This window comes from Primulina tabacum, chromosome 6 (assembly GCF_025594145.1).
Source record: "Primulina tabacum isolate GXHZ01 chromosome 6, ASM2559414v2, whole genome shotgun sequence".
NCBI classification, from domain to species: domain Eukaryota; kingdom Viridiplantae; phylum Streptophyta; class Magnoliopsida; order Lamiales; family Gesneriaceae; genus Primulina; species Primulina tabacum.
Window position 1 is genome coordinate 1,618,515 of NC_134555.1, and position 24,022 is coordinate 1,642,536.

The 24,022-nt window shown below is 36.1% G+C and overlaps 5 protein-coding genes across 11 annotated transcripts; 1 reads left to right on the plus strand and 4 right to left on the minus strand.

Annotated features, from left to right (window-relative positions):
• Window positions 1-558: 558 nt before the first annotated feature.
• On the minus strand, window positions 559-2,991 carry LOC142548541 (large ribosomal subunit protein uL4z-like). Its single transcript, XM_075656914.1, has 2 exons — window positions 1,793-2,991; window positions 559-830 (listed from the first exon to the last, which is right to left on the minus strand). Exons 1-2 carry the CDS (start codon window positions 2,909-2,911, stop codon window positions 717-719), a joined length of 1,233 nt encoding a protein of 410 aa, XP_075513029.1. The 5' UTR covers window positions 2,912-2,991; the 3' UTR covers window positions 559-716.
• A 1,365-nt stretch (window positions 2,992-4,356) lies between these two features.
• On the minus strand, window positions 4,357-7,893 carry LOC142548542 (putative protein phosphatase 2C 38). Of its 3 annotated transcripts, XM_075656916.1 has the most exons (6): window positions 7,718-7,893; window positions 7,377-7,486; window positions 6,592-6,756; window positions 5,739-6,106; window positions 5,039-5,275; window positions 4,357-4,835 (listed from the first exon to the last, which is right to left on the minus strand). In XM_075656916.1, exons 3-6 carry the CDS (start codon window positions 6,734-6,736, stop codon window positions 4,596-4,598), a joined length of 990 nt encoding a protein of 329 aa, XP_075513031.1. In that variant the 5' UTR covers window positions 6,737-6,756; window positions 7,377-7,486; window positions 7,718-7,893; the 3' UTR covers window positions 4,357-4,595. The 3 variants fall into 3 exon arrangements, with proteins under 3 accessions (XP_075513031.1, XP_075513030.1, XP_075513032.1); XM_075656915.1 differs by having other exon boundaries at window positions 6,592-7,486; XM_075656917.1 differs by lacking the exon at window positions 7,718-7,893 and having other exon boundaries at window positions 7,377-7,683.
• Window positions 7,894-13,762: 5,869 nt separating this feature from the next.
• On the plus strand, window positions 13,763-16,972 carry LOC142548544 (protein ALUMINUM SENSITIVE 3). The gene is given in 5 exon segments (XM_075656920.1): window positions 13,763-13,895; window positions 14,933-15,284; window positions 16,070-16,315; window positions 16,416-16,442; window positions 16,444-16,972. Coding segments are annotated over 4 exon segments (795 nt in total). The 5' UTR covers window positions 13,763-13,895; window positions 14,933-15,050; the 3' UTR covers window positions 16,732-16,972.
• A 133-nt stretch (window positions 16,973-17,105) lies between these two features.
• LOC142548545 (pathogenesis-related protein 1C-like) lies at window positions 17,106-18,012 on the minus strand. Its single transcript, XM_075656921.1, has one exon. The coding sequence runs from the start codon at window positions 17,908-17,910 to the stop codon at window positions 17,299-17,301; it is 612 nt and encodes a 203-aa protein (XP_075513036.1). The 5' UTR covers window positions 17,911-18,012; the 3' UTR covers window positions 17,106-17,298.
• Window positions 18,013-20,177: 2,165 nt separating this feature from the next.
• LOC142548546 (serine/arginine-rich splicing factor RS2Z33-like) lies at window positions 20,178-23,700 on the minus strand. 5 transcript variants are annotated; one of them, XM_075656923.1, is made up of 8 exons: window positions 23,548-23,700; window positions 22,864-22,979; window positions 21,851-21,890; window positions 21,615-21,710; window positions 21,204-21,400; window positions 20,912-21,007; window positions 20,441-20,770; window positions 20,178-20,380 (listed from the first exon to the last, which is right to left on the minus strand). In XM_075656923.1, exons 2-8 carry the CDS (start codon window positions 22,971-22,973, stop codon window positions 20,326-20,328), a joined length of 924 nt encoding a protein of 307 aa, XP_075513038.1. In that variant the 5' UTR covers window positions 22,974-22,979; window positions 23,548-23,700; the 3' UTR covers window positions 20,178-20,325. The 5 variants fall into 5 exon arrangements, with proteins under 5 accessions (XP_075513038.1, XP_075513039.1, XP_075513037.1 ...); XM_075656924.1 differs by adding an exon at window positions 22,054-22,160 and having other exon boundaries at window positions 20,178-20,770; window positions 23,548-23,648; XM_075656922.1 differs by having other exon boundaries at window positions 20,178-20,770.
• Window positions 23,701-24,022: the final 322 nt, after the last annotated feature.

Below are 24,022 nucleotides of genomic sequence, written 5' to 3' on the forward strand. Positions count from 1 at the left end.
CTTTATATGTGAGACGGATCAACCCTATTTACAATAAAAAGTAATACTCTTAGCATAAAAAATAATATTTTTTTCATAGATGACTCAAATAAGATATTCGTTTCACAAAATACGATCCGTGAGATCGTCTCACACAAGTTTTTGTCTTTATTAAATGGACATTTAAGTTGGTTTATTAATTTTTGTAAACAAATATTTGTTTCTGTTTTTAACCAATAATAGCCTTACCTAATAGATAAACACATTGTTTATTTAGTTTAAAAGCAGAAATAAGATGCCAAAATATTTATCTTCACCGTTATGAAGTCGATTATTTCACAACAAAGAACAATAAGATCCTGAATGATTAAATTTAAATTAGGTTAGATTATGCCTACCACACACAATAAGAGAAATTAGCTAACAAAAATATCCAGATTTCTCATCGTCCAAAGAATTGTACCTGAGTAAAGTAAAGTATTTTTTTATTTTTAAATTTTAAATGAAATTTTGATCTTTTATTAATATTTTAATGTGCATCAACCGAAATTGTAATAATAACAATAAAAATAGTAAAAATTCCTCAAAAACAAATATCTAAACAAAAAAATTTCATGGTACGCACATAACTTTAGCACCAAAAAAAGCAAGAAAAGGGTAGCTGATCAATATGCTTCAACTCCAAATACAGTGAACAAAATAAAATGGCAATTTGAATCCGTAATAAAGACACTCAATTACTGAGACACACCCAACCACTTTGTAAAGTTCTCGAATTCTGTGTAGTCGCTATCAGAGATCATCGTCTTGTACCAATTCTTGCTAGCAGATTTGATCGCTGATGCCTCCTCCTATGTAAAGAAGTGGTGAGAAAAGGGTATAAAATTAGAAGTCATGGAAGCTAAGAACGAGGATACAAAGCATATCAATACACTTGAGAAACGCACGGTTAAGGACAATTCTCTATAGTCATGAACATTGTCCATACGACCAGTTTATCAATGGTAACCAAAAAATTGATGCAGAAGACGCCATATAAGCAATTTGGATGGAACAAATAATGATGGATGCATACATAACATCTCACATTTTTATAATCAATGTAATAAATTTTGTTTAAAAATGTGCTAACAATATGAATTCTTACATAGCATACAAGGTTGCTAGTTCAGTTATCGGGCAATCATGCAACTAAGTAAAATGTGGATGTCTAAACACTGTCTATAAGCAATTAAGCATACAACAAACAGCATTTACTAATTCATGAAAATCAAAATACAATAAATCTGTAATAATTTCGAGTTCCAATTTAATAATAAAGCAAAGTGTTTGAATTGGTGCACAGCTTCCATCACAAACAAATCACTGAAGGCTGCGTTTGGATTGAAGAAATGGTTTCAAATCCATGATTATGTTTGGGGTAATTAAATTCATACATCAAATCTTCCCTCAAATTCAAATCACCCTATCAAATCACAAGCTTAGGCTAAATTGTTGCAATTAAATAATACTATTTGTGTGCCTAGATTTTAAGAGCAAGTAACCCGGGAGAATAAGATAACAACAAGTAGACGCAGTCATAACACAAATAGACTATTGAAACCAGTCCTTCAAATGTAGCACACAACAGTACGAACAATCAATTTGTCATAACCACACGTAAAATTGAGACACACAATGTTTAACAACATACGAAGATATTACCACCATATGATATGGATCAACGATAACAGAGATCAGCAGTATTAGAATGAAACAAGTAAATAGAGGAGATGAGATAAAAATCAACAAAGTAAAGCTGTAAAGGCAGTACCCGTGTGATCTTCTTTCTCTTGTTGTCCAACTTCTCCTGCTTAGCCTTAACACGATCTGCCTCAGCCAAGAGGGCCATCCGCCGAGCAGTCTTTGCATACGGATTAAGCTTCAACATCACATTCAGATTCTTTAACGGGTTCTTCTTCAAAGTAGCCCTCTTGATGTCCTTCTTGATAGGCTTCACCACAGACTGCACCTCATCGGAATTGATAATTCTTGCCAAATCAGCATTGACCATCTTAGCCCGCGGTAACACGTAGCCCTTCTTCTTCTCCGACGGTTTATCAAAAGTTCCGTAAACCTCATCCAACCTCTCAAATGCAGACTTGGTCCAGACAATAAACCTCCCAAGATGACCACCAGGAGCGAGCTTCAATAGATTTAGGCGCGAAACATGAGCTATCTCGACACCTGGGATGTTGCGGAATGCGGTTTTCAGCTTAGCTCCTTCAATACCATACACAATAAGGGGACCCTTCCTCGAAATATACCTACGGTTACGCATTTTCCCCTTCCCAGGACGAATAGCGTGGCTGTCCTTGGCCTTCTCAGCATCAGGAAAAACTCCGATTTGCTTCAGAATTTTGATAGCGGCGTTAGTCTTCTCAACACCTTCAATAGAGTCCGACACAACAAGAGGAAGCTCCGGCACTTCCTCAATCTTGTGCCCTCTCGCCAGTACAAGAGAAGTAACAGCAGAAGCGGCGATCGCCGAAGCGACAGCGTGTCTCTTCTGATTCACATTCACCGCTCTATGCCAGCGGCGCCAGATCTTGGTCGGAGCGAACATCCTTCCACCACGGCACATGTTTCCGTAGGCACCCTGACCCGCCCGATGGGTTCCTCCACCTGGAACACGGGGAATTCTCGAAACTGCGCGACCGGTTCCCCACGACTCTGCTGAGGTTTGGTGTCCAGCGAGTTTCGAAACAGCATAAGGCTGTCGTGCGTTGTTTGATATTTGACCGTGGACAAATGTCACAATGTCAGGACGGATCGACGCCTTCATAACATCAGGAAGAGGCACAAAATTGGCTCCGGCGGAGGCACCGTCTGTGACCATCTCGTTCTCTAGGGTCTGCACGGTGACGAGTGGACGAACGGCGGCTGCGGCCATTTTTGGTGCTTATTGAAGAGTGCGAGGAAACGGGAGGGTTTCGGTGACTGGGAATTAGGGTTTCAATTAAGTCCGGTTTATATTGTACAAAGGCCTTGTTAATAAAATGGGCTATTCTATGTCCGTTTAGTCAGTCAGTGACCCAATATTATAAATTATATAATCGGTTTTCGTGGAAATAAATATATGGGATATTTTATTTTTTAATCTCAGTCAATTATTTTTTTTTAAAGAAAAGTACATCATCAAATATATCATTTTCTTACAAAAATAATTGACCAAAGTTATTTAACCAAATCTCCCTAAACAACAATGTGGTGTGTCACGCCCATTGGGAATCATGTTGCATCCATGGGATCGATTGTGGAACGGTGCAACAATACAGTCATGAACATCATGTGACAGAGATTGTAGCAATGGTTTTGTGGAGTATTTGGAAAAATCGAAACGATGCGATTTGGAATAGCAAATGTAATCCAGCAACATTGATCTACCAATCTGCATTGGATCTTGACACTCTGTGGCATGCAGCAAAACATATATTCCTTTCAAGCCAAGTCCATGCAATGGAAAAGCCCAACATAGACTACCTCAAATGCAATGTTGATGCAAACTTATCGGCAAACAACCCACATATTGGTTATGGATGCATATCGAGGAATTCATAAGGCCAAGTGATTGATGCAATTTATGGGAGACTACAAGGCAGTAATAATCTGACCGTAGCCGAAGCGTGGGGAATCAGAGAAGCTCTTAGTTGCCTCAATAATTTGTATCTTTCAAATGTGACAATCGAATATGATGCTTTAAATAATCCAGAATTAACTATTCTAGCTTAAATTTGTTTATCGAACTGTCGATTCTTATCTAAATATATAGCATCTTGTACTTTTGTTTTTGTGCGTAGATGGGTGAACCAGACAACCCCCACGCTCTAGCAAGAGCAATTGTTTCTTTGCCTGATCTCATACGAAGGACTACGCTCTCCTTCACTTACTTCTATTATACTTCTTCCGGATATTCCTTAATTTTAATTCCATATTTTATAATTTAAAAAAAAGAGTAGCACTTGCTAAATAAAATAAGAATAGGTTTGTTGTGAGACGGTCTCACGAGCCTTTATCGATATTCACAATAAAAGGTAATATTTTTAGCATAAAAAGTAATATTTTTTCATGGATAACCCAAATGAGAGATTTGTCATACAAAATACGACCCGTGAAACCGTCTCACACAATTTTTTGCCATAAAACAAAAACATGAAAATGTACAAGTATTTATTTATTAGCATTCTTATAACTGCTTCGTCACAAAATACGTGATTCCAATTCTACCTTTAGCTTCATTCATTGATAATAACATGAAAAGGAGGATAATACGTTGGTATATACACATTTTGTTATTAAATGATATGAAAACAAAAATTCGGATATCCTTCATAGGAATACAAAACAGATCGCATCAACAGAAACTAGAGATAAATTGTCGACAATCTTAATGATTTATTCCAGCAAACAGATCGAGCTATTCTTAAGAGACAAATTGTTGACACCACATCATCTCATCCATGACTAAAGGTTGTATTGGAATCTACTCGGCGGCATCGGAATACAGAAGTGACCAACATCCGGTCGATATGGCACTTTAAAAAGAGATTTACGAGAAGTATAAGATCGAGCCATTCTTAAGAAATTGAGAAGGGAACGGCGCTTCCACCTCCGCCTCCTCTTATTGAAACAGTGGAACTAACACAAAAGGCCCCTCTATTCATAGCAGATGGATCAATGAAGACTACCACGACTGTGACATCATCGTGGAAATGCCTCCTCACACCGCGATCGATTTTCTTCAGGTCTGAATATCGCATTTCTCTTTTCTTTGCTGCTACTCGAAGAGCTGCTTTCACAAGTTTCTTAGCAACACCCTGCCCCGAGAAAACAAACTTCTAATAGTTAACAAAGTTCAGAATGAGTTAAAAAGAGGAGCATAAATTTAATTTGGCAAGTTGCAGAGAGCGTAGAGATTATTAAACACCTGTTCTTTTTCCAGGAGCTCGTGGCACAATGATGGTTTTAATAAATTAACAGAAATCAACGTGCCTTTTGCATAACGAAAAATCATTCGAACCTGATGTGGGTGGCTGTGGACAATGTCAACTGCTTCTTGGTTGCTAAGTTGCTCCCACAAACCATCGGAAGCAAGTATGACAAACTGATCCTTGGAATTGAGTTTGTGCGTAAATATCGATGGCTCTGGATTAAGAATCGGTTTGCTGAAGGGCTCAGATAGCCTAAACTTTGCCAATAGGGGTTCTTTGTTGAACTCTGGCTTCTTGAGATAAGCGTCTCCAATGGATCTTGATATCTGGTATGTCAACAAAATACCACGCGTAAAAGCTCTTGTTAATTTGTTGAAAGAGTTGTCTATAAAATCTGGGAAGTAGATTTCTCTACAGATTTGAATATTACATCATTGCAAATTGAATAACAGATGAAAAGTAGTTACAAGGGGAACTCTATGTGAAAAGTCTCATTTTATGGCCTCAACCTCGTGCTCTGGAACGTGACAATAACTGCTATTGATAGACAATGAAACTACTGATGGAGCAGGGGATTCGACAAAGGACCTACTAAAAAACTAGAATTTTTTTCAAATGCAGTGGGGGTGAAATTACATTTTTCTCTATGTTTATGAAAAGAATATACTAGATCAAGAAAATATAAAAGAAAGGGGGGCAATTATCGCTCCACCAGCCACTCCATCCGCCTCCGTCACAGAATCAAAAACAAACTTAATCTGAAGAGAGGAACAATAGCTAAGATTTTACCTGTATGATACCCTTCACACGCCAAACTTTGTGCTTCAGAACCACTATTTGTGGATCATCAGGATGCAACGATCGCAACTCATCCCTAATGTATTCTAGATTAGCATTGTGCTCAGTTGATAATTGAATAGCGGTCACCCCTCTAATAGCCTTATCTGCCCTGCCTAATACAGCACGCGAGTCACCAGCATTGGCAATGTGTAGAAGTCCGTTGCATATTATCGCTACCAAACAACATGTTCCCACCGAAGCCATTTGCGGTTTACTGAGCCATTGCTCCTTCACCAGACCAAGAAACTCGTCCTCGGTTTCCAAGAAAGCTTTTTTAATAACATTTGCAGATATTTCTTGATGCTGTGAAGCGAACTCTGTTACAAGAAAAGGTTACAAACAGGATTATGATAAATGTTACCACGTAACATCAATATATATATATATACTTCGAATCTTTAAGAAAAACTTCACTGCAAGATGAAAAAATTGCTGGTTTATGGGAAATCCAGAAACTTTCTAACTAAAAGATGCTATACTACATTTTTCCACGTTCATGGATACGAAGTGACTCAAAGGTATAAACCATCTGCCAACAATATTTACAACATTTAATACCCAGCTTTACTCATGGGGGCACTGCAGAGGATCAGCAAGGTGTGGTTGTCATGCTTTCTTAATTTTCCAAGACAGGTATATTTTGAATTTTTGACGTAGATTGGCCCGGTCATGGAGTCTTATTTCATCAATTTAGCATGCATCTTTATGAAATAACGCATTGAAATTGCTCTATAATTGAATTCCAAAAAACTTGGGAAATTGAAAACTGAGAAAAACTAGTAACCCAAGGGAAGAAACTCACTCTTGAGATTTTTGAACAAGCTCTGGTTGACATATCGAGCTGTCTCTGGTCCTCCATGACCATCATACACTCCAATAAAAGTACCAGAAGGTCCCGAATCAAGTGAACTCAATGGTCCGGATTCAAGCTGGCTTTGATCCTCCATCAACCTGTTGGCTTGAATCACTGCCATTGAAAATACTCCATTTACATGATGTCCTAAATCTTTATACCACAACAATCCATCATTCTTTCCATTCATATCGGCCCCTCGCCGATTCCCGTCACCTCTTCTCCAACTTCCATCACCCTCAACCAACGGTTTCCAACAAGGCTTCACCATTTGTACGCAACTACTTGATTTGGAGCAGTGATTTACAATATATGAGCTACATGTCCAGATGATCTAATAAACATGCATAGTTCAACGACGACTCCAAAATTCTTACATAAGTCAACGCCATCTATAAATGTGTGTGAATTAAATTAAGCCTAAAAAACACATCATCCAAAAGAACCAGCAAACAATATATTCATCAATCCCAACCTCAACTCCAGCTTTTGCTTATGTTCCAAACCCACAACCCCAATTCTCAAAACTATATACCCACCAACACTACAAGGCCTAGACACCATTAATGTGCACCAGACAGACCAAGAAAGATAAAAATAAATAAAGAAATAATAATAGGGGAAAAAGGGTATGGGCAAAATCACACCCTGAAAAAGTGTCTCAAAAAAACAGAGAGAAACAGTAATCTGTGTTAGTTCAGAGAATACGGAAGGCTTCTCCTGCCTTTGAATACCTTGAACCTTGTTCAAATACGTGTGGACCTTCCATTTTATTGCGCTACCTTTCAACAACAGCCTTAGCTGTACAAACCCATATCAGATTTGATGGCGACAGAATTTGTTCCTGTGTAAGAGAAACTAAATGGGCAAATGGATAAAACAAAAAAAAAACTGGGTCTTGGAATTTTTCTAGCGAAATAAAATCTCTAAAGATTGTTGTCAGAATTGAGATCACAGATTATGATTCTGGGGGTTGAACGTAGATAGACAAAGGGTTGAGGAGAATTTTTTCAGTTTAAACAACCAGCCTTTTTTATATAAATTTTTTTGCTATGAAAATTTATTGCAATATTACCATCGTTGAATAGTTTTTGGCTTCACTTTTCCCATCAATGTCTCTTCCTCTCCTCTCTTGTAGGTTTCCAGGATCTTTTTCCCCCCCAACTTACTTGGTCGAGATTTCATCTTTTAACCTAATGAGTAACAGACCACCATTATAGGCAAATTTTGCTCATCTGACCTCTCACTAAAAATAGGGGCCATGCTCATTGGCAATTTTATTTTGATATATTTGACCAGAGAATCTTATGACGTTAGAATCCGAAATCAATATAAATCGTCTCACGTGGAATAAACTTTCGAATTAACAAACAATTTAACAAACAATGTTAAAAAGATGAAAAGTTGCCACATGCTAAAGAATAATGTATTTAATTAGGGACGGAGAAGAATATCGAATTTTCGTTATATAAATTTTCTATACGGTATGGTATCGATATCGAAATATTATATATGGTAACGGTATGAAATTTGAAATTTTTGATATATATGAAAATACCGAAATAACATATATAAATTAAAAAATATATAAAATTTTTAAATAATAAAGTTAAATTTTTAAAAAATATAAAGTAATTTTTTAAATATAAAACGATATATATCGATATCGTACCAAAATAAAGAATTTAACTTCTGTTTAGACTCATTATGTTGGAATATTCCAAATTAAAGTTCAGTTAAACAACTCGACTCATAGTTAAGAATTTGAACTGAGCAAAAACTTGTGTGAGACGGTCTCACTAGTCGTATTTTGTGATACGGATCTCTTATTTCGGTCATCCATGAAAAAGTATTATTTTTTATTGTGAATATCGGTAGGTTTGACTCGTCTCACAGATAAAGATTCGTGAGACCGTCTCACAAAAGACCTAATCTTTAAACTGTTGAGAAGTCTTATCTTTGTCGCCTAACTTTACAACTAGCTAGAAGACTGGATGCTGGGTCTTGACTTGTTAAGCTGACGACCTCAGACATTATTGCAAAGATAGCGGATGAAATAGTCGCACATGTTGTGATTGAAGTTTATTGATGTTCATTGATGTCTTGAATCTCTAGACACATGTTGCGGTTGGTGTTTATTGTTTTATATTTATCTTTCCTGGTCTCTTTGATTGTCTTGACAGATTTGTTTTGTATATATATTTCCTGGTCTTTTTGAATGTCTTGAGTAATTTGTTTAGTATTAGTGATCACTGGCCTTGGAATTACAAAAGAATGAATTTTTTGATATATACTTTTAGTGTGACGGTATTTTACCGATACAGTATCAAAACTTCAATATACACCGAAAAGTTGGTATGGTAACGGTTTCATTTTTCTCATATTGATATTTTCGGTGCGGTACACAGTATCCGAAATCTTGGTACGGTGTATCATACCACCTCTATATTTACATGCAATATGAAGGCATCATCAATATATTTTCAAAATTTATATTTTTATTTATTATAAAACTAGTTTATGTATTATTGTAAATCAATTTGCAGGTGACAATTGGTTATATTTTGATGGATAATAAATGATAAATAGTTAAGTAGAGTATTTTTTAAAAAATGTATTTACATACCTATCGTAGGTAACATTAGATGTATATAGCATATTGAAAGCATCCTATAATATTCTCTCACGTGACATACCAAATAGATCAATTTACGATACTTCTATATTATATTATATATAAATATATATTTAATATTGACATTAATATATATTTGGAAAAAAAGATATGGATAACCACATATTTATATTTAATTTACATTTTAATATATAAATCTCCTTTATATCCGATGTACATAAAGACAAGTTGTGCGGTCTCACTCCAGATTCAAGTCACTAATAACTGGGGGTAAGAAAAAATATTGAATTTTTGATATACTGAAATTACTTGTACTTGAAAAAATCTCGAAATTATCGAATTTTCGGTATAATATCGAATTTTCGGTTCGATAACGATATGCAATTTGAAAATTTCGGTATATACCAAAATTTCGAAAAAAAATAAAATTTTAAAACAATAAATTTATAAAATTTAAAAAATATAAGTTTTTTTTGGTATAACACGATATATATAGCGATAGTGTACCGAAATTTTCAGTATATCGTACAATTTCTGTATTACGTACCGAAAAATCGGTACAGTATCGATATGAATTTTTTAAACCGTAATTTTTTGTATGATATTACGATAAATAATTTTCGATACGATACGATAGTATATATCACCATAGTAACTGTCCAGACAAATGTACTCAAATTGAAGTTGCATCCCAAGAACAGTGAATCTGAGTTTGTTTTTTTTCCTCTATATCTAGTGTCGCTTGAATAATTTAAAGTTTTTGCTGAGCTTTTGATTCTTAAAATTTCCAAATATTATTTTAAATAATTTATCAGTACGGAATTGGAAAATAATATATATAAGTCCAATCAAGTTATCTTGAGCTCTTCTTTAATTTTTTTTTCCCTGGTGAAAATTTAATATAAAATGACAAGCATGTAACCAGATATATCAAGTATGAGTAATTTTTAAAAAAAATATATAATTCCTTTTTTATACTATAGTTTTACATAAAGTGCGTAAGATTTTTCCAGAAAATAAATGATTTAATATAGTATAAATAGAATAACATGGCAAAATAAATCAAAATTGATGGTTTGTCTCTTATCTGAATTATTAGCTGCAGCAGATTCACATGATTTGTCCCACCAACTTATAAATAATAATCAGTTTCCACTATAAAGAGTGACACTGAATATAGCCCTTTTGAGCAACTTGGCAGATGAGTGAGAGAACACTGAGGATAGGACTGGGGAGGATGGGACAAGAATCGTCGAACCCATAAATATTAATTTAATAATCTTAAACATATGTAACGCTTAACGTTAGATCAAAAGATGAATGAGATTATTAGGTCTTTGAGTTTGGAGATGTGAGTTTATATCTACTGGTTATGTCTTATTTCCCTTCGAGATCAATTTTGCTCTTTTCCTACCGCTGACTCTGCATGTAGCATAGATATTATTATTCATTAACATCTGACATCACTCTTCTACTGTCCACCTAATAACTAGATCAAATGGCAAAATATCGACATTTTGACGCACGAGAACTTCCCACGAGGCCATCCATCTCAATATTACTATCACTCCTACACGTTTAACCTAACATGCCCAAATAAGTATAGAAATATGATTTGGGGATACTTGAACGTATTACTCACTCTAATATAAGTTGTTAGAATCAAACATTTAACATGTCAAAACTATAGTTGTTGATTAATGCATAATTCTATTTTCTTATAATTTTGATATCGCAGACATCTACTTTGATGTTAATGGGTCACAGACTGTTAAGTTCATGAGTTCTAGGAGGTGCATGTTTAACAATTGATGTTGTCACATATATATTAGAAATCAGTTTTATACTTTTTCTACCGCTGGTCATGTCTCCAGCAGAAATAATGTGCCAATCAGATTAAGCAGCACAACGTCAGCAGCTTTGACGCACAAGAACTTTCCAATAGTCATTCGTATCATTATTATTCTCACTCATGTACGCTGAACTTAACAACACGTGAATATTTTATAAAGATCTAAAGTAGAGATGTCAATGAGTAAGTGTACAAGAGGTACTCAACTAAGACCCCATCTGTTTGGGACGGGTTTGGGTAATCTTAAATGGCTATGGGTCAGGTAATATATATTCAACATTTGTACCTGGACGGGTATGGGCCGGACATTTAAACAATGACCATGATTAAAACATGAATTGTCGCTTATCCATAATCAAATTTGGTAGGTAAATAAATAAAATTGAATATACACCAATTTAGGCTTGTCATATTTTTTGTTTTAAAAAATAATTGTTATTTTTATCCACACATTTAAAAGTGTCAAAGTTATTGTTTAGCTCAAATCTTGAAAGCCCATTAACTATAAAAAGCATGCAGAATGTGGATATGTCCAATGGACGAGCCCAATAAGTTGTTAGTTGAAGAAGTTGATCTACTATGGACGATCGTGGAATATGGCCGGAACTGTTCTGCGAAGTGTAACAAAAACATAAAGAAGAATCAAAATAGAGGACAACAAACACATCCAACAAAAGTAGCAGCAAAGCTTTTTAAAATTTCTCTCAATATTTTATCTGTATTTTTATCCAATCTGTAGATTTTAGTTTCTTCGGATTTTGCATATTCCTCAAACTTTCTTGTGATAATGTCGTTCAAATTCATAACAACGTAATTAAATTTGATATTTTTAATAGATTCTTCAATTAATTTAATCATAATCCTCATTTCATGTTTTCGTTTTTGGAGTCATTTCGACGATGTTAGAAGGTACGACCAAATCGAGATCTACAATATTTGATAAAGAAGTCAAATTATTTTACATTTGGTACGAAAACGTGCGTGTTGCCAAATATTATGAAAAGTAGTTTTGGGAAATATTTGGATTATATTTCAGAAACGAAAGTTTGTTGTCACCGCATTTACTTTCCTTTCTATTACATTTATAAAGGCTCCCCAAACGAAGCGAAGCCTAACTTCAGGTGGAAAGAACGTAGAAAGTGAAAGCAACGAACGCAGGTTATCGGTGATTAGGGTTTCCGAAGACGAGAGCTTGTAAATTGTTTTAGATTCTGAAGTAGCTGCCGAACGGTCATTGAAAATTACACACAGGTCTGTATTGCTTCCATATTTTTTGCCGAATTTGTCATTCTCTTGGCTGATATCTACATTTCTTGTTTTACTCCCTGTGAACCGTGCACCATTAGCGTTTAATTGATTTTTCCTTCAGTGAATTAATGATCTGTAAAATATTTCAACTTTATCGTTGTGAATGATTTTTCTCTTCACTTGTTATTTTCGTTTATTTGGAAATCTTTGATGCAAACAAATCTGATGCCGAAATTGAACAAAGCTGTCGTTGTCAATGTCTGTGATGAATTGAGTTCTACGTTTGTTGTAAATTTTTTTGTTAGATAATTTGTGGAGTAGTGGAATTGCGCTCTATGGGCCATGCGGTATATCGAAGCTGGAGAGGTTTGTCTTTATGGTGCTTAGGTTGTGTCATTTGCTAGTTCAAGAAGAGGCTATGGACAAACCTGGTTAAGTGTTTATTTAATCTATTCTTGGGGTAGAGAAAAACAGAGTTTTTTGTTAATGCCCCCAAGGATTCAAGAATATACTCAAGAGAGTTTGACTGATATTTTAGAACAACCCAAGAAATATGACCTCTTTTCCAACTTGATCTGCAGGATATCGTTGTCTCTAACCATGGGGGTTAATTTTGATATTTTTTTAATAAAATGGCATACAAAGCTTGTTTCACTGTGAGATGTTGCTTATTATGCCTGATTTTTGGCCACATACGGCTGAAGAGTATCTTGATTGCCTGAACCAGATGACTCTTTATCTACTGCAGAGAAATCCTTGCTCCACGGCAGCAATATCAGACTATTCTTTTCGCACATCTCTTTGACTACTGTTATACTGCCTTTGCATTTGCTCGTAACTAATATACTCTAGCATCATCCAAAATTTGGTTGGAAATTTAAGTACCTGCTATCCGTTCATTCACTTTTTGTTACTTCCTGAAAATATAAACTAAAATATTGTAGTAATAGCCGGTTCGTGAAATGGTCTAATCACTCAATTTTGTATATGTAGACTGAATTATTTTTCAAAAAAGAGGAATGGATGACTCTAGGAATGACGATTTATTAGAGACTTCATCAACCGGAGTCTTTGAGATACTCGGAGAACCAGCCATCGTAATAAACGGGCTACCCTCACTGCCTTCAAGCAGTGCCAATATCTTTCCTTGCATTGTTACGGATGCACAACCTCAAAGACTTGCTGGCTTTGGCGAATGGTTGGAAGGGAGAAGCGTTAAAAAATTGTTTGGGGAACAGTTCTTTTACGGTAAAGTAATTCGATACGATGAGAAAGCCGGCTGGTATAGGGTAGAATACGAAGACGGTGACTTTGAAGATCTCGAGTGGCGTGAGTTGGAAGAATTGCTAGAGCCGCTGGATGTAAATATTCCATTGAGAACATTGGCAATGAAGATGATCAAGAGGAAACAGAAAACTGTTCAAAAGTCTGAAAAAACTAAATTTAGAAGAAACAACGTGGACAATAGTGGGACGAGGAAGGAAGAGGAAAGTAGTGGGTTTTGAGGAAGAAGCACAAGTACCATTACATTAATTTTTACAGAACCATTCAGTGCACTATGTGATTTATGTTTGGGAGGGCTAGCAGTAACACACTTGATATGTTTTGATACAAGAAAATCAATAGATCATCTTGTGAACCCTACAAATATTTTTATTTGAATTCGTATCATCAATTGATATTGATACTTTTGTGTTAAAAATATAACGTGTTAAAATATAACGTGTGTTAAAATTATGTTCTTTAATTATTTAAAAATAGTCTATGATATATTAAACACATTATGTACATGTATCATTTAATTATCTTGGTGTGCCACTTCTAATAAAATAACCACATCCAAAATTTGGATGAATGAACAGGTTAATCGTCTAATATTCAATATTTAAGTACAAAAATAGATGAAAAAGTCCAAAAACAATTATTTAAAGAAAACTTTTTTTAATTGAGAATATAAATATAAATATAATTATTTTTATACATCTCATACCCCCAAATGTTTGCTGACCAAGAATGTCAGTAATCAAACGAGGTTCTATCTAGACAGACTTATTCATTTTAGCAAAAAGGCATCACATCCTCTGCTTTTGGTTGTATCATTTTCATTTTAAATTAGTGGAGAAAATACATACCACAAATTTAAATTTTTAAATCATATTTTACCATTTTGAAAAATTTGTAATAAAGAGGCGTCGTAAGTTTCTTCACCCGAATTTACCCATATCATTCACTCATTTTTTTTCTTTATATTTTTTTATCTTATTATATTATTTTCTGATCATTATTAACATTTAATATAATTTTCAATATTTCCTAAAAATATTCCTATATCAACCTTCATCCACGCAAAAATCAAACAAAATCTGACATGAGGTTTGCACTAAATACTTTGTCCCCAACTATTTTTTTTTAAATATTAAAAATAATCTCCTCTAGTAGTCAACGAGATCCCGTCCAAGTGGTACCTATTCCGGATGTAAGTCGTACGTACCTTACAATAAAATGTCCTGTCCCAAATCTCATCGCTCAATGCCTAAAAACTTTGAGCTCATCAGGTGAAGGTCGTTTCTACGCCACTGGATCCCAAATACGTTGTATCCGCCACATATATTCGTGCCCACGTTTCGGTTAACTTTTTTTGTCCAGGATTCATCTGTCTATAGTAAGGCACCAATGGACTGGCAATGGCTGCCGGAATTCTTGAAGGGTATGATACAGCCGGTGCTGGCAATGGCGGCGGTGGTGCTGGCGGTGGTGCTGGCTTACTTGCAGCAGCTGGGATTGGAGTGGGAAATGGTCTATTCCATTTTCAGGGCTTTTCTTCAGCTTTCTGTCATTGGGTTTGTTCTACAGTTTATTTTCAATCAAAAAAATGCTGCGTGGATCATCCTGGCTTATCTTTTCATGGTATGAATAAATTGAAGCTGTTTAGCTATCATTCTCATTTTTTAAAATCTTGAAAGGATTCTAATTTATATTTCGGTTGTTCTTCATTATATTTCCTTCTCTCTTTTACTGTATGAGTTTGTTTTATATCATTTTATGAATTATGTTCTGTTTATGCCGTATTCCTGGATTATTACTGAGCAACTCTCCTTTTGTTTTCAAGAAAACACTTAAAACATATATATAACTTAGGTGCACATCAATGATATGACACATAATAATATATCATTTAATAGGTGAATATCACCCTGTGAACATACAATATATTAAATTATAATTATATATGTGTATATTTAATGTTTGTGGTTTCTTGCACGGCTTATGAGAAAAGAAAGAGCATGGAAATTACTGTGTACGTTATCAAGTAATATATGTTAACTTAGTGTCGCTGACTTGTCTTATGGTTGAAAATTTCTACTAGTCTTGGGCCCCTGACTAGCGTTGAGTTGGTTAGATAGGAAACGAAATTTTAATGGAAGTATTCTATTATATTTAATAGGAATACGACATGATAGTTGTTTGTACTTTCACAAATAAAAAACTGCTTTCAAGTGGGGATGTGGTTTTCTTCATTTTTATGGGAATCTGACTTCATTGAATTCTTTTTCTTATCTGTTGCTTTGACGCTGATTGCTGTTAAATGAAATGTTTGATATGCAAGCTCTATATACTCTTTGTCTGAAAAAGGAGAAAGGAAAAACTTACTCAAGTCCTAATTTTTACCACATTTTCATGTTCATTTGAAGGTTACTGTTGCTGGTTATACGGCCGGGCAACGGGCAAAGCACGTTCCAAGAGGGAAGTATGTGGCGGGGGCGTCTATTCTAGTGGGAACGGCAATCACTATGTTTTTGTTAGTGATTTTACGAGTCTTCCCTTTCACCCCGCGATACATCATCCCGGTTGCAGGGATGATGGTTGGCAATGCAATGACGGTCACCGGGGTCACAATGAAAAAACTCCGGGACGATATCAAGATGCAGATGAATCTGGTATGTCCCGAAAAATTAGAAAGAGGAAAAAGGTGTTTTGAGGCAACAGGTTCACTTGTTTTTATGTTTATTGCTAAGATTAATTGATATGCTTTTGCAGGTAGAAACAGCTCTGGCTCTTGGGGCTAACTCCACGACAGGCGACACTGCAGCAAGTGAAAAGGGCACTGGTTATTGCGCTTTCCCCAGTGTTGGATAATGCGAAAACTGTAGGACTAATATCACTTCCGGGGGCTATGACTGGCCTCATAATGGGAGGAGCCTCTCCTTTGGAGGCTATCCAGCTGCAGATTGTGGTGATGAATATGCTCGTCGGGGCTTCAACCGTGAGTAGTATCATGTCAACTTATCTTTGTTGGCCTTCGTTCTTCACCAAGGCTTACCAGTTGGAAACGGCCGTGTTTTCTTTAGATTGAAACACGGATCGTGCTTCGGTTTCTTGAACCAGATCTAAAAGTTCGTTTCTGTTACATTATGCAAATCCTCGCAAAATGCTGAAAAGGGATGTCCTCGATTCTTAAATCTTAGAATTGTACAATATCCCATTTCCTCTATGAATTGTGCGAGAGACCTTTTTTCTGTTCCTTTTGTCCAACTATCTTGGCATATGTATGTTTTTGAAGAAGGATGGCGCTTGTACATAATTTCAAATCCTAATCCTGTTACGTAATCTATCATATTAAATGAATCTGTCCTAAGATGATTATTTTTGAAAGAATCCACTTTTGACTTGTTCCATTTAACGAGCTCATAATAAGCCATAAAAGCTTCAGTTTTAAACACATTCACGTAGCATGTGAAATAAATTGAAATCTCTAAAAAGTTGAAATACAATTATTGAAAACAACCATGGCGTAAAACAATATACCCACGTTTATTTCTCCATATCTACCATGAAACCATGACAAATATAAGCAGTGAATTTGCATTTCTTCAAGAAACTCCGAATTCTTTCGTGTAATCTTACAGAAAATGCAGTTTCTTCAAAATCCAGCAACAGCGAAGGGGTTTGCACCCATGATCAATCCAGCAGGATCATATTGGCAAACAACATACACACCTTTATTGCCATCGCAATAAACGGCACCGCTGCATCCCACCCGTTTTGTTGTTCCCCACACCACGTTCAAAAAATGCCCGCATTCGCAGCCGTTTCTCTCCGGCAGACACCGGCAAACGTTATTTGGAGCATCGTAAAACTGCTGCTCGTTGAACCAAGATTGAACCACCTGTGCTGGCGTGTGAACGTTGTAATCCATCCAATACAGGTTCTCGCCGTATCCGTTTGGAGAGTGGTGGCGGTAATCGCAGTCCACGCGGCGTTGCTCCGCCCAAGCATGGGCTGAAGCAGTCAAGGTGGCATCCCACGTCAATGGGGGAACCCCAACCTTCTGGCGTAGAAAATTGTGCGCATTGAGGTATTCTTCTTGCTCCCAGTTGAATGCGGGCAAGAATTGCTGCAGCGGCGGAAGGGGTTTGATTGGGTTGCGCCTTTTCAGCCTGTTTTTCGGGACAGAGTGCACCACCCCCGCGGCCGGGGAAGCAATGAAGGCGGCGGAAATGATCAAGAATACGAGACTTTTAGCCTTCCACATCGCTTAGTTTTGTTATTTCCTTTGTTCGGTTGAGTATTTGGCCGTGGGTTGATATTCTCTGAGAACCACTCTCTGTACAAGAGAGCAGCGTCAAATGAGGAAAGCAAGACTTCAATATTTGCCTTTCAATATATCTATATATATAATATAAATGTGTGTGCGCGCAATCTTTTTGGAACCATATATTATACATTGAAGAATGAGAGAAATAATATTATATAAGTAATTTATGTAAAACAAAAGAAATCTTTTTTATGGCAATCAGTTGCCAAACCGTTAGCTACTACTCACACAGCAAAGTGCACATAATGGAAACTGTTGTTCAAAGCACTATTCTATTTTACAGGATGTTACGTTACTCATATAATGTGGAGATGAAAGATCCTGGCCAACATCTTACCAGCCCGATTGTCAAATATCCAAAGATTTGCTAGGAAAGTATCGTCGCCTCCCACTCATCCCAGCTGCTACTGTATTGAAATGCCGGATTACCCTGATAAACAAGATCATCCCCATCTGTCTTAAAAACCAAAATCGCCATAACCAAAACACTGGTTTTCACTGTAATCCTGCTCCATATCATCATTGTTATTGCTAAAGATATCATCCTTCTGTTCTTGATATGAGCTGTCTTCTTGATACCGTCTATCCGAATAGGCTTCACCTCCTCCCCAATAGTCACCAAAGTAAGCTTCATATTCTCCTAACCAATTCCCGCTGCCAATTTCAGTATTTCCCATACCTCTAAAATCTTGGTATGTGCATCCGTTAGCGTACAGAGATCTTGAATAGTAATCCTCGGTTTCTTCAAAGTTGTAATCATTATAGACTCCTTGAGATGATAAAAGTGGCAAAATAATAAAGTAACAATACCTTAAAACCTTCTTGATCTTAACTTTATCTCCAGAAAACTTTTTGAGGACGTTGTTCTTGGATAAACATCGCCTCTCCCGTTTTCATAACGCGTTAGGGGAAATATGAGTTGATTAAATTTGCATCTTTCTTCTCGAGTTTAATATCTATAAGAGGGAAAAAGAAGCAAGATACTCGCCTGAAGCATCTTATGCCATTGGGATAAGTAAGCTCAATTCATTGATTCTCGATACAGTGCCTCCGCAAGTTAATCACCTCCAGCGGCCAATTTTACTCCTGATTATGAAGTTATGAATGAGATGTTGGTTCACAGTTAGTTGAACTCAACATGAAGTTTATAGTTTACTTTAAAAAATGCTATAAAACTTGAAAATCTTGGTACGAGATATGTATCTTTTTCCTCGTAACTTGATCCACATTGGTGAAAAAAAAATATACATGTTTTTTTTCAGGTAAGATAATTTCCAACATAAATACAAATAAGAAATTCTTATATCATGTTTAGAAGAATCTGAAACCCAGATTCTTTTAGGAAACAATTATATAACTTCTAGAAATTGAATTTAAACATGTTTAGTGAAGGGTAAAATCAAAAAAACTTAACATGGCTTATGTTCCGTGTTAAACAATAATATGAGTGAACAACTGGTTAAAGTCAAACATCACTTTCTAAAATCCAATAAACATAATTTTTTTCGATGATTCAGACCGAACGAATTTTATTACGAAAATCGAACAAACCAAACATAAAAAAATCAATTATTTCGGTTAATTAACTGAATTTTTAGAATTTTTTAAAATAAAATTTAATATAAAATAGATTTAAATTTTATTTATTAAAAATATATTTCTAAGTATAGTTCTCTAATCCAATAAAATTTTATTAGAAATTTGTAATATTATATATTAATATACTTTATTATAAAAGTTAATAATATTAAATTTTTTATAAAAATTCGGTTAGTTTGAGTAACATAAATTTTATATAAAAAAGATAACCAAATAATCACAAAAAACCTGATCAAGGATGACATTGAAGTAATTTGAATGTTTTCAATTCGGTACCATTTTAATTGAAAAACACTCCCTTAATTTTCAGTAAAAAATACGTATGATACAGAATCCCATTAAGCAAGTACAACTATATGACAGGCATGAATTCTGATTTCCATTTAAAGGGAGAAAAAAGGGCATGAGCAATTTTATTGCCAATTACAGATTATGGTTTATGCTCACTTTAACTTGACCACGGTGGTGGATCATTGATAATTGGATACACGCATGGAGCAGTGCCTCAAGGATCCCCAAGGATAGGTCGAACTCACCCCGACAAGCCCCCTATCATCGTGTCTCCTCAAAAGTAGTCATTAGTTTTCTTTTTGGAGGAAGTTCCATACAAAACATACATTGAATAAAAACAGTTTAACATTGCCGTTAAATAGTACCAAAGAAACTGAAGCACATAAAAAAGACAGGCAAAACCGACATTCTCAAAAACCTACAACAACCGAACAAAGTTTCAACAGCTTTTACACCACTTGTTTAAGGAGACCTGCTACCTCTAGGAGAGCGTGCTTCATCATCATCATCGACATTACTCCCATCATCCCTTGGGATTGGACTAGGGCTGCGGTTATCACCATCCGCGGCTTCATACCTTGTAGTTTTTGGGCTTAGGGGGCTTCCACTAGTCTCCTTGGGACTGTCACTATAACCATCTTCCTCCCTTTCCCTTCTGCCTCTCCTGGGGGAACGGCTTTCCAGTGGACTGTTACTGTAGCCATCTTGACCCGTTTCGATTTCTCCTTTCCTAGGGGAAAGGATTCCTCTTTCTCTTGGGCTGTCTATAACAGGTGTTGAGCTGTGTTTCCTATATTTGGAGGGAGAAGCACGCTTCTTTGGCTCAGGGCTTACGCGAAATGGACTCCTTGATCTCCTCTCATCATACTCAACATCTCGACTTCTTTTAATGGGGGACCTTGAACGGCTGGCAAAAAAATTTCAAGTGAGCTAGTGTACACTACCGAATTTTTCTGGATTTGTTAAAATCAAGCATCCAATCTAAGCTGAAATTTCTCCATATTACATACCACATGCTACCAAAAAATTAGTTGATGAAACCACCTACCTGTAACTATGACTTTTACTGAAACTCCGACTCCGACTCCTGCCACGACGTGGAGAACGTGACCTTATGGGCGAACGTGAATAACTACGATCGCGCCTAGAGCAAAATACACATGAGGAAACAAACCAACAACCACATCACAAGCTCGGGTTCTGAAGAACTAATGATTAGCAAGATAACAGGCTCTTTGAATGTACTTAAAACTAGTAGAGAATTTGTGAAACTAATTTATGCAAGCAACATTAAATGCAGAAAATAAAACAAGTCACTATAGTCGCAGGGACAAAAGTACCTCGGCTTTTTAGGACTGTTCTGGCAGTTTCTTTCTATATGACCTCTATCACCACAGCGATAACACTTATTTTTCCAATCTCCAGCTGAGCAATCTCGGGCCCAATGGCCATCGACGCCACAGTTAAAGCAGCGTCCAGACCCAGGTGTGGGACCCCTTCCCCCAGATTCTCGAACCCCTCCAGGTCCCCGAGGCACCTGCACCACAAACATGGAAAACTCGCAGCTGAAATTTGTACGTACAGAAATAGCAAATGAAATTATTTAGTAATTTCGTACAATCGACATGCATAATTGAAAAATTAAAGACCCTGATGCATGAATCGGTTGATAAAAAAAAGGTAGTCATTATTGTTCATGCAAAAGTAAAAGTCAACAGAGATTAACTGAACGAGAGCAAAAGGTTTCTTACCCCCTTAGCAAATTCAACAGTGATCCGACGTCCATCAACATCTCTACCGTCTAAATGATATCTTGCATCATCAGCATCTCGAGGATTACTATATTCCTGTAAAATATGGCATGGACACAAAACCAACATAGGACACCGATATTGCACCATTGAAAAATGACCAATCAGGCAGGAATAAAATGAAAAACATACAGGTAAACAATTTTAAAAGTAAGAAAAAGAGTGGTGGTACATACGACAAAGGCATAGTCTCGCTTCAAGTCCACATCACGTACTCTGCGGAAATGGTTGCCAGAAATAGTAAGGCCATCAAAACTTACTTAAGTACTGGGGTGCATGACACTTGGTCCTCAAGAAGAACTAAACACCAATTTGATTGTTGCAAATTCCATAAAAACATCAAAACACAACATAGAAAGACTCGCCAAAAGCTTCTAACATTGAGTGAGATTCCATCAAGTCCACCATCTCACCATTGACCACCAGGTCAGGCAAAGTTCACCCTCCCACCAATGACCACCAGATGAAGCATACACGCTCAGAAACCTTCAACAGAATCATGCAAGTTAAATTTAAGGACACCTACGGGCCCATGGTTTCATCGCAAAAACACGATCATAAAAAATCCCAGTAAGAACAATGCTTGGAGAGCAACTGTTTTTCTAACTAGGAGATAAAAAGCAAAACCACATCCATATGTAGCTAACCTCGGATGCAGAAGCAAAGTACCAACTACCAAGGATAAAACTCATTATTCGATATCTAGACGAAACAATTTTTAAAAGCTGAATTAAGTTTCAGTGTAAAGTAGACAATAACTTCACATAATCACTAGCTAGTTTCTAGAACAGTTTTGCATATAGTTTCAAGCTCTTACAGCTTCTGTTCCACAGTGATTCATTGTGGAATGCTGCAGAAGAACCATAAGAAAGTAGTGCTTGGCACACCTATCACCATTATTGTAAAAAATAAGCTAAAAAGTAAAATTTCACGGTTCATAGAGAAGTACACCTCAAGGACACCCCGCTGCACCATGGTGGCAAAGAATGAGTAGGAGACGAGTTAGAGCATAAATGGTAACATATACCAGAAGTAGATATAGATTTTCCTTTAGGAGGGACAACAATGAATAATAAGAATTCATGCAGCCCCCGGTTGAATGCATAAGCAGGAACAACGTAACAATTTCAAAATTAAAGGAAGCACAAACATTGTGTAAAGCCAGGGAGAGGCGAAAACTGTTAGTTACCTTCCATATTTGCTGAAAATATGCTCCAAATCTCGAGAACGGGTCCTTGAAGACAAGTGCCCAACATAAAGGCGAGCGCTACTGCCATAACGATCACCTTGGCGAGGCATTTCAATCTGAACCATCAATATTTGTAAATTTAAAAGCATGAAAAATGAAATGGTGGCCAAAATATTTATCACAGATCAATGAAGGCCTTGCATAAACACGAGGACTAAAATGAAAAATTCGACCATCCTTCAGACAAGAACTGGGACAGTGACCCCAACACTCAGAAAAAACCCTCTTTCTCAGGCATGAATTTTTCACCCCCATTTCCCGAAAATTTCTCGGTGGAATTAGAGGAAATGGAAAATTTTAACAATATCCGCCGTAAATGATTTAGCAATCTTCATTGAACAAACCCGGAAATTTATTATGCAATAAACAAATACTTTATTATAAAAAGCGTAAAATCTTTAAACATGATTTCGGGGCAAAAGCACCAAAGCAGGAAACACCACTTGAAAAATCAACAAGACTAATCAAATCATTAACATTGAAAAGAGCCGCGAAATCATTTTATCATAACACAATCGTGATACTATAACATCATAGTCCAGATCCGAGTCTCAAAAACATAATTCATGACCACAAATCACGAAAATCGCACCACATGAATGTATCCCGAAACAGTGAGATTACCTATAAGGTGAAATTCCCGAATGCCGCGAATGCAACCCTAGTTTTTGAAGGGATCAACTTGACGAACGCGTCTATGGGAATGTCAATACAGCCGATGCTAGTTGACGGTTCGGATGCGTTGGGTGGAATCGAGCGTCAGGAATCAAAGATATGGGCCGGAATTGTTCCATTAACTAAATGCCCAATTAAGGCATAATCCATCGGCCGAAAACAAAAAAACTAATGTACTGTGATCTTTAAAAAAAATAAATAAATAAAAAAATTTGGCAACTCGTGATTATTAACCCCAAAATTCAATGTGATAGCTTTCAAATCAAGCTCGTCAAGTAAATTAATGTAATGTAATCTTTTGTTAAAGTTATAAAATGCGATCTTTTGTACCTTACAAAATGAATTTGTTGTGATATTTTGTATTAGAACATTTTTGACCTATAAAATAAATTTATAATTTGATATTATGTACGAATCATATTTT

Bases quoted from the DNA above. Each gene is read 5' to 3' on its own strand.
- LOC142548541 (XM_075656914.1), bottom strand. From the start codon at position 2,911: ATGGCCGCAGCCGCCGTTCGTCCACTCGTCACCGTGCAGACCCTAGAG. The intron at 831-1,792 runs GTACTGCCTTTA...TTCTTTACATAG, and splicing joins AGAGAAAGAAGATCACACGG to GAGGAGGCATCAGCGATCAA.
- LOC142548542 (XM_075656915.1), bottom strand. From the start codon at position 6,913: ATGGTGAAGCCTTGTTGGAAACCGTTGGTTGAGGGTGATGGAAGTTGG. The intron at 5,276-5,738 runs GTAAAATCTTAG...TTGACATACCAG, and splicing joins GTGTGAAGGGTATCATACAG to ATATCAAGATCCATTGGAGA. The intron at 4,836-5,038 runs GTTCGAATGATT...TTCTCGGGGCAG, and splicing joins TCCACAGCCACCCACATCAG to GGTGTTGCTAAGAAACTTGT.
- LOC142548545 (XM_075656921.1), bottom strand. From the start codon at position 17,910: ATGTGGAAGGCTAAAAGTCTCGTATTCTTGATCATTTCCGCCGCCTTC.
- LOC142548546 (XM_075656922.1), bottom strand. From the start codon at position 22,973: ATGCCTCGCCAAGGTGATCGTTATGGCAGTAGCGCTCGCCTTTATGTT. The intron at 21,891-22,863 runs GTAACTAACAGT...CCATTTCCGCAG, and splicing joins ATTTTCAGCAAATATGGAAG to AGTACGTGATGTGGACTTGA. The intron at 20,771-20,911 runs GTAGGTGGTTTC...TTTTTTTGCCAG, and splicing joins AGTAAAAGTCATAGTTACAG to CCGTTCAAGGTCCCCCATTA.